The sequence below is a fragment of the Carya illinoinensis genome, chromosome 2 (genome assembly GCF_018687715.1).
Source record: "Carya illinoinensis cultivar Pawnee chromosome 2, C.illinoinensisPawnee_v1, whole genome shotgun sequence".
NCBI classification, from domain to species: Eukaryota; Viridiplantae; Streptophyta; class Magnoliopsida; order Fagales; family Juglandaceae; genus Carya; species Carya illinoinensis.
This window is the reverse complement of record NC_056753.1, coordinates 6562580-6572335: the sequence shown is the minus strand read 5'-3', so window position 1 is coordinate 6572335 and position 9756 is coordinate 6562580. Positions and strand designations below refer to the sequence as shown.

General features: G+C 34.9%; 1 protein-coding gene across 1 annotated transcript; it reads left to right on the top strand.

The window, feature by feature from the left end:
- Nucleotides 1–607: 607 nt before the first annotated feature.
- LOC122299186 lies at nucleotides 608–6162 on the top strand. Its single transcript, XM_043109237.1, has 9 exons — nucleotides 608–803; nucleotides 912–1179; nucleotides 3222–3323; nucleotides 3419–3501; nucleotides 3599–3715; nucleotides 3980–4082; nucleotides 4162–4825; nucleotides 4973–5166; nucleotides 5892–6162. The coding sequence occupies exons 1-9, from the start codon at nucleotides 685–687 to the stop codon at nucleotides 6003–6005; spliced, it is 1764 nt and encodes a 587-aa protein (XP_042965171.1). The 5' UTR covers nucleotides 608–684; the 3' UTR covers nucleotides 6006–6162.
- Nucleotides 6163–9756: the final 3594 nt, after the last annotated feature.

Here is a 9756-nt window from a genome sequence, read left to right as displayed (position 1 = left end):
TAATAAATAGTAATGAAAAAAGAATAAATAATTTATTAATAGTAGTGAACTGTTTGTGAATAGTAATGAAGTAATCTTATTTATCAAACTAAGGTCTGGTTTGGTTACATAGTTCAAATTATTTCATCTCAATTCATCTTATATGATCATTATAACTTTTTCAAATTTTCATAAAAAATATAATAAATAATTTAATTTTTTTAAATATTAAAAAAAAATATTAAAAAATAATATTCTATTCAACATTTATCTCATCTCATCTATAACTAAACGAGACCTCAATGTCATTGTTAAAATATTGAAATTAATAATTTATTGGTATAATTTAAAGGTTAAAAGTGTGATTTTATTAATAGGAAAATGATATTATTGCTATCAAATATATTTACTAAATATGCTCATTTATATATTTTTATTTTTTTAATAATTAAGAGAGTGACTATTAATAAATTTATATATATATTTTTAATAGTTAAAGATATTTAAAAAATGATTTAAAAAAATAAAAAAAATTCTAAATTTATACTCACCCTAACATTGTCATTTACGAATATTGCTCGATTTCTCCGCTCCCGCCTAAACATTTTTGTAAGCGGTCCGCTCATTCTTCAAAGTTCGCTCCATATTTTCCCGAAGTGGCGACAATAAGACTAGGGCAGAGAGAGAAGAAAGAGAGAGAGAGAGATGGCAGGTGGCACCACCTTTGCCAAGGCCATTTGCTCAATCTGCTACGAAGATCTCAAGCCCATTGTTGAAGACATCCAAGCTATCTCTATATGCGGCCATGTCTTCCACGAGCTCTGGTACTCCACCCCCACCCCTCCCCCCCAAACACACACGCACGCATCGCATGAAAAGTCTCAATTTGAAATTAATTATGTTTTTCTTGTTGTCCGTGCTTGAAATCCTAGTCTACAACAGTGGTTTGAATACTGTTCGAACACGAAGAAATGCACTTGCCCTGTGTGCAAGCAGCTCTGTTCGGCGAACAATGCCAATCGTCTTTATTTTCAGTCGGTTGGAGACTCAAACGATCCCGTCCTAACTCAGAAACCGATCGATTACGAGGAAGATCCCGAAGAGTTGCACAGCGAAGTTAGCAGATTGTTGACGAAGGTTACGGGACTTACTTCGGTCTTAGAGCGGCAGGGGAAGAAGCTCAAAGAGGTCGATGAGGAGGTAATTGACTGGTTTTTTGTGTGATTATGCTTGGTAGCTGATAAGGTATGGCAGAATGAAAGAAATTAGGGGTGGTGTTTTAATCAGATGTTGATTTGTTGTTTGGTTTATCCTAAAAGTACACTCTTTTTCAAGCTGTGATTTTGAATTCCCACCGGCTAGGTGAGACGATTCATTTCTGAAGAATTTTGAATGACAGAAGATAAAAGAAAATTGTGCGAGATTATCATGAGATTTGCAAGTGTTCTTTTTTATTTCTCAGTGCCCTGTTTGATTGTTGAGAGATAAAGTGGTAAAAGGGAAAATGAAATAATTCCGTATATTTGACTCAGCGAGGTCAACTTTGTCAATCTTTACTTTGGGGGAATTACTGATGAACATGTTATGTAAGGCACTTTATGTTGGATTTGCTAAGCTTGCATGTAAATAAGATAAGCTTGGCATGCAAAAGGCAAGTTTTCAAGTAGAACAATATGACGAGTGTGGAAGTAACTTTTTTTTTTCCTCCCAATTCATTTAAATGTCGTATGACATGAGCATATAAAAATATTCAAAAATCCTTTCAGAAATTTATTAAGAGAAATTTGCTTCTTCTTCTTCTTCTTCTTTTTTTTTTTTTTTTTAATATATATATATCTTGATTTAATGTTGCTTAACCTTTATCACCTGTTAGAGCGCAACCTAAGGGTCAAAGGTTAGACTTGTTGTAGACTTGGACATCTTAGATTCGATTCTGCACTAGGAGTTCACTTGAAATACCTGATATACACTGATGGCAAGTAGTCATATAACCAGTGTTTACCACTCAGGATGGGTTTGAAGGGCCTGCCTTGGTGAGTTTCCACTTAAAAAAAAAAAAAAAAAAGATGCTGGTTTACCTATATCTTTGCACATTTCATTTGTCAATCTCCATCAGAGCAAGAATTGCCATGACTAGATGACTAAACAACCTGATGAGTTGACTTGAGCATTTATAAGTATCCAAAAAACATTTTGGTAAAATTATTTAACAGAATTCTTCTCTAACTCGAAGATTAATTTTTTTCAAAATTGGACCGATGTAAGATACTTTACATCAGGTTTGCAAGCGGTTAGGGAATTCTAGAAGTAATAAGAGTAGCCTACAAAATAGAGTAACTTGCAAGAAATAGGAGTAACTTGCTAGTAAAGTAGGATAGCTTATGAGTAGTAGGAGTAGGCTACAAATAAAACAATATGAGTATTGTGCAGGTAATTTTATTCCTTTGTTCTAATTTCCGTTTGACATAATGCGTAAGTTTAGAAGGGATAAAGTCGGGGGCTATTTTGTTTTTGTTCAAAACTTGGACCATTTTGAGATTTTCCATTTTCATTTAAGAAGCTTAGCGAAGGTTTATATTTCATAAAATCAGGGAGGAATGGAGAAGTAGAATCTCCACGTTGCCTTGCCTCAATACAAATCTATTGAATACTTGAGCGGGGGCAATAATAAATTAAAGACCATGCTATTGTGCAGCCCAACACTTACCGTTGGGCGTGACCGCTAAGCATTCTGCCTTTTTTTTTAAACACTCTTTATTTAAAAAAAAAAAAACACAAATTCATTATAGTAACTTTTTTAAACATTTAAAAAAATTACAAAATAAAATAGAATACACCAGTGGTTAGACCCAGGGGACAAACCTAGGGGAAAACTAGCATTTTTCATAAATTAAAGCAAAAATGTCTGAAACAAAATGACCTTTACATAATCTATTTCAAATTTATTCAGCAATGAAATGGATTACTGGTTGGTTGAGGTAAGAGAAAACAGAATTCTCTGCTTTTGCATGTGTTATCCTGCAATCTATTTTTCCTTTCATTTTCTTTTTTATTTCTCCTAATTTGGCTATAGAAATCTCTGTAACTTGAAACCGAAGTTAACAAGCTTACTTGATTTCATCTGCTTAGTTCACCTGAATCCAAATTTGCTGTTATATGCATATATATTTGTTTATTTTACTATCTGAAGTGGCTGTTTTCTGTTTACACACGATTCTTACAAGATATTCCCTTTTTTTTAGCTGTGTTCTTGCAAAGAGCAGGCAAAAAGGGAAGCAGCATTGAAGAATGAAGCCTTGAAACAAACAACTTCTATGCAACAACTGCTTCACCTGAAATCTGAGGTGAAGTATTAGCTGTTGTTCTACATGCTTTTCTCTTTTCTGGTTTGAATTTACTTATTAACCTCTGCGTTAATGTTTGGCCAATTCTGTCACAGGATCTTGATAAATCAACTTTAGAATGCTTAAGGCTTCAAGAAAGGAATATGGCCCTGGCCAAAGAGCTTGCAGCATTCAAATTGTGTGTGCATTTGCGATTTCTGCAAACAAATCTGTCAAATATTTGGTTGCTTTTTTTCGTTGTTGTTGCTAACATGGTCAAATGGCTCCCAATGTAGAGTGTCTGATCTGGATCTGGATGAAGAGAAAGTTTTAAAGCTTGCCTCTTTTGGTAATGGTGCCAACAATAAAGATACCATTGACATTCTAAGGAAATCCTTGGTCATGCGTAATAGGTAGATTATGTACTGTCTTTTTGCAACATGATTCAGTACATGAGTGGAGACAATTTATCTAGTTCTGGTTGAGTGCTTCTCTCTCAATTTAAATTCATTGAGTTAATGTCATAAAAGGTGGAAAGATAGTATGATAAGCCTTGCGCTTGGATAATAATCATCTGTAATAACCAAATAATCTCCTGTTACCTAAAATATTATATTGTATCATCTTACTTTTGTCTTCTTTTCTAATATAAATCTCTGCTTGCCGTTTTCTGATAGGAGCTACAAGGAATTGATGGCCAAATGCAACCTCCTAGGAAGAGGAGAGGCTCGTTTCTGCAGAAAACTTGACAAGGCTAAAGAGAAGATGAATAAACTAAAGGTAAGTCCATGTGAGGCCGTGGGATAATTTCATTCTGTGGATGGTTCCAAATATGACTTTTTTCCTTTGCAATGATCAGACAAGGGTACAGGAATTGGAGACGGCTCTTGAAGTAAAAGAGAACGAAGTTTTGAGGTCTCTAAAAGCTTCAAAGAAATCTATTAGCAATGGGTTTAATGAGAATGTTGTGAATTGTAATTGTAATTCTAATTCTTGGGCGACCAAAATTTTTTTATCTCAAGGTCAAGAGAGACAACTTTCTGCATCCATGCTTAATTCCGATGAGAGGGGTGGCTTGAATGGTAATCCATCTTGTTCCAGGAAAATGGAAAACTTCAGTTTAGCTAATGATCTGAATGTAAATTATACTAAAAAGAGTTTAAGCACCATGGCTGTTAATAGAGAGAAAGATGAATACTTCTTGATAGATGAGGATGCTTCAAAATTTAATACAGCTCCATCTGGACCTTCAAATCCTGAAGAATTGACTAGGGAAAATCTAACTGAGCAGAAGTCTACTTTGAGGTCAGATGTACCTTCTGACATGAATAAAGAAGCTACAGTATGGCATGGACGGGATAATATGGAAGAAAATTTAGGTTCAAGAACTCCAATTAATATGGTGAAGACTCCTGCCACCCTGGATGAGGATGTAATGTTGCCTCTTGATGATATTACGCAAGTTGAGCCCAAGCTTAACATTAGAAGGGAGTCTCCATCCCCACTACCACTTTCTGAACCAGGTATTATGATGTTGCAATTTCAGTTTTCACTGGGCCACTAGACCTAATTAAACAGTTCACATTTTCCCTATAACGTCAAACGATTAGATACCAATCCTGTAAACTTATTTTTCTCCCTCTCTTTATATGGCTTACAAATTCCTTCAGGGGGCATTTGTTTTTCTGGTGGATTGCTTGGCCCTGATGGAACACACAGGTTTTTGGGTAAATGGTGCAAACGGAGCCAGACCAAGGGATCATTAGCAAAGCATGGTTCAAGTTCAGGCAATTTGATTGCCATTGGAGCTGATGGGAGGGGTGGTAAGATCAAGGTTCTGAGATCTCCAAGCCAATCTTCACTGGTGGGTTTAGTTAATTTCTCTTGTTCAATTTCTTTTGTCTAGAAGGTTCGATTTTGGAAGTCTCGCATTAATAGTCAGTTTGATGGTCACTGCTCAAGTGGATTTGCTACTTAAATTGTTATTGGTTTTGAGAATCCATATGACATGATAGTTGACGCATTATACAGAGAAGAGGACAATGACAATTGTTATAAACTACACTATCATCTTGTGAAGCCATTTATCTGCTGGATTCACAACTTGATAAATGTCAGACACGAGAATTCTTAATTTCTTATCTAGACAAAGCAAATTGTTTTCATTATGCAACACTGATCACCATAATTTATGTTTAGTACATGAATGTGTACATGAGGGTCTCATAGGATTTGTAGAGGTGCAAGGAGGGCATGGAACACCGAGGAAGCATGGGATTGGGCACTATGCCACTTCTAGTTTGATCAGGGAAAGCATAGAAAATGAATCTGCTTACTAAGGTTAAAGGTTCGGTTAAGAGGAAGAAGCGTCCAATATGAAAACTGAACTGTATCCATGAAAGCGTAAGGCATCAACTAGGGTGTGCATGGTGGTCTATGTATGTTCCCACAATTTGTCGTGATTATATCTCTAACATAGGATGTAAGCAGGTTTGCCAAAATAGGCATTTTTGTGCACATTTTGCATGTGTGTGTGACTCCACGTGCATGTGCTTTTGCTAGCGTCAACACCTTGTCGTTTTTCCGCAGGATGGAAAGGAGAATTCAGTAGCAGCAAAGAGAACCAAGTATGGATCCAAAACAAGTATGCAGTCGCAAGGATGCTTGCAAATAGAACACTTCTTTGGGAGAGTTGGTGAATAATGAAAGTTTCCAGAGGTTTCACACTGGGGTTCTTGGTTTCTCATTGTTGGATCTCTTGTGGCCAAGAAGATAAGGCAAAAATCCCTTGTTATGCTCCGTCCATAAATCTGGAAGAGGGAGAAGTATGAAAGAAGCAAATACCAATGTTTCTACTCTATTTTGTTCGTTTCATCTCTCTATCATCGTGGGTTTGACGCGTTCAATTTGACGGCCTCAGTGCTTCATTGCCTTCCTAAATATGAGTCAGGTGGCTGATACCGGGCTGTCTTGGGGTCCCGACTCCCCATCATAAGCTAAGTACTACACGTTAAAACAAGTCATTTCGACCATCTCTACTCCCATTTTTTTTTTTTTTGCAAAACAGTAACAAGGATACAGTTATTTTAAAACCTATTTTATTCATGGAAAATGCTTCTTGAACCAAAAAATGGACCTAAAATTTTGACCAATTGTATTTTTTATTTTTTATATCTTTTTAATTTTTATTTAATGATTAAAGAAGTGATTATTAGTGAGTTGATATTTTTTTTTCAGTTTTAAAAAATATTTGAAGATGTATAAAAAATGATTGGAAAAAAAAGAGTAGATTTACTATTCTATCTACTCTTCGGTCCATTTCTTTGGTCTCAGTAGCACTACACTTTATTCAAACTGTAAAATGAATTAAAAATTTGTTGTTGATTTATCCAAAACAAGTTATACAAAAAACTTAAAAAAAAAACTCGCATAAATTTTATCCATATGGCTTTCTAAATATATTTACACACTTTCACAAATCTTAATACAAAGATTATTTCAAAGATTTTTATCTATAAAAAACAGTTTATTTTTTAAAAATCTATTTACACAAATCCAAATAAAGAATACTTCTAAGAAACTTTTCAATAATTCTTAAATTTTTAAAATCCATGAGAATTTTTTATAACCAATCTAAGTTGTATTAAACATGGTAAGAGTCTTAAAGTGAAATTGTGTGTTACAAGCTTTGTGGCAGCTGTTGAGGTATGTACTGAGCTGCGTTTTACAAATATTGTATTTGAGGGTGATGCCCTGACCATAGTAAATGCTGTAAATAACATAGCTGAAAGCTGGGCCAGGTATGGACAGTTAATAGAAGACTTGAGAAGTATGTTTTCTGGTTCAAATAGATGGAAGTTGCAACACATTTATAGGGAAGGAAATAAGGTGGCACATAGTTTGGCCAAGAAAGCAATTGATTTAGATGAGGAATTAATTTGGATGGAAGACTATCCAGAAGAGGTGTTCTCTCATGTATTTTTTGACAAGTCTGTAACAAGTGGTTGTAGTGAATGAAATAAAGATATAAGGTTTTATTCAAAAAAAAAAAAAAAAGTGAACTTATGTCTCATTATGAATTAAATTATGTTTCATTATGTTGTCGAGTAATGGAAGAGCAACAAACTTGAATAAAATTATCATTATTTCATTTGTAGAAAAAAATTTAGAAAGAATTAAAAAAAATTCAGAAGTGTTCACTCAACAAAATCGAGAGGTAACATATGAAATTTTAAGAAATCTAAAAAATTTTAACACATTTTTAAGTGATTTATTTCCGTGTAAGTGATGAATGCACAAAATTATTTAAAATATAATACGTTATTAAATAAAATTAATTAAAGTTAATAAAGTTTAACTCGTTGTTTAATATTGTTAAGGGAAGAGCTCTTAGCCGGTAAGGTGAAAATCCAATTTTAGCACCGGTCAGTAGAATTTTCCCATATAGGACATGTAACAAATCTTCATCTACATTTATATGCACAAGATTCCTTTCTTATTGTCCATCTCTTCTTCCTATTTTCTCTCTTTCTTCGCCACCCCACTGCAACTTCCTCTTTCTCTAAAATACTCTCTAAAAAATATGTTCTCTCTTTCTAAAATACATTCTCCTCGCTTTCCTCCATAGGTTGAGCAATATAATCTAGTTTACCATTTTGCTTTCATGAAACAAAAAGAGTCAAAAAGGTTGGGTGACCTTTTCCCAACTCTCTATGAAAGCAGTAAAAGTTTGCTACTAGCTGATTAGCAACAACTTTGTTTTGTTTTGTAAGATCTAGATTTTCATTGTCATTTTGTTGTTGTGGGTATCTTTTGGACTGGTTAGACATGTGTAAAAAGATGATGATAATTTGGTTTGGTTGGACTGGGTATCTTAGGGTTGTACAAAAATTTGAAAATTTGACTACTCTACTGACTTTGCGCTGTCAAAGTTGGAGCTCCGATAAAACATACTCAAATTTGGGGGTTTCTTTGCTTTCTTGGTCAGGCTCAAATATGTTTTTAGACTGACTCTTAACTCTGACTCCATCATTCGACCTTTGCCTTTCTTGTACCTCCGAATATGATATTAGTTTACATAGGTTATATAAAATATGTATTATTTATATATTGATCATATATATTCATGTTGAAAGTCTATAACATATATAATTACATTTAACACTATACTTGTATGTGTTAATTATTATAGAATAATATACATACATTATGATATATATATATATATATATATAGACTAAGGGTCTAGTATTATAACATATAATTAGAAAATTGGTATGTAATCTTACATATAGAGCAATGCTTATATTTATAAACAACACATAATTAGTAATTAGAAATAGTGATAGCTAAATGTGTCAATACTAGATATTAATAAATTAATAATTGTTAATAATCAATACTAACAATTAAATTCAGGGTTTTAAAAAATTATAACATTGATAAATAAAAAATATTGGGTTAAGGGTTAAAAAAAAAAGGTTTAGGGTTTATCAAAGAAAAAGCCCAAAACAAAATTTATAAAAAAAATAGGGTTTAGAAAATAAATGAAGCCCAAAACCGCACCAGCCCAATGGAAGCCCAACCTAGCCCAAATTCAAGATCAAAACATCGTTATTTAGATAACTATAGCCATTGTCCAACCCATTTAAAGTAAAATGGCATCGTTTGTATTTGAGAACACAATGTCGTTTAGATGTGGAGCCCTAAAATATAACCCTAAGCCCCCGCAACCTCACAGCGTTGTGTTTCTCCTCTCTCTCTTCTCCTTGATGCATTCGCAGCTACGCTCTTCTTCCTCATCTAGGCCATCCTTAGCCTTCACTCATTGACCACCACTGCCCCTCTCTGTCAGCTCCTCATCTAGCATCCTTGGCATCATTTCTCCTCTCTCAGTAACACCTCTTCTAGGGGTGTTCAACCGGGCCGGATAAAATCCAGCCCGGTCTGAAATCCGGTTTTACTGGATTCCGGTTCAGGGTTTCAGCCCGGATTAAATCCGGATTGGAACCCGGATTGAAAAACCCGGACCTATGTGGTCCGGACCCGGATAAAATCCGGGTTTCATATCCATAACCCGGTAAACTGGGTTTCTATATAAAGGCCAATTAAAACCCTAAGTTTCCATCCCCTCCCCCCCGATTCTGCTACATCTCCTTCCCCTCCCCTCCCCTCCCCTCATCAGCTCTCTCTCAACCCTAGCTACGAAACTGTAGCCGCCGCCGCTGTGATGGTTTCTCCTCTCGGTAAGCCTCTCTCTCTCTCTCTCTCTCTCTCTCTCTCTCTCTCTCTCTCTCTCTCTCTCTCCATCTTTGAGCATTTCGGTAAGCCTAAGTTTTTGAAATCTGTTATATATCAACAGAGGTGAAACCCTAATTCTCGCATCCTCAAGCTCATATCAGAGCCTTTTCCTCCTATAATCCCTTCCACCACCTCTCGTAGGGACCGAGTAGTG

What these genes read in the sequence shown, in the direction of transcription:
- LOC122299186 (XM_043109237.1), top strand. Translation starts at nt 685, where the DNA reads ATGGCAGGTGGCACCACCTTTGCCAAGGCCATTTGCTCAATCTGCTAC. An exon ending in TCCTTGGTCATGCGTAATAG is followed by an intron (nt 3,716 to 3,979) that starts GTAGATTATGTA and finishes GTTTTCTGATAG; the next exon opens with GAGCTACAAGGAATTGATGG. An exon ending in ACTACCACTTTCTGAACCAG is followed by an intron (nt 4,826 to 4,972) that starts GTATTATGATGT and finishes AAATTCCTTCAG; the next exon opens with GGGGCATTTGTTTTTCTGGT.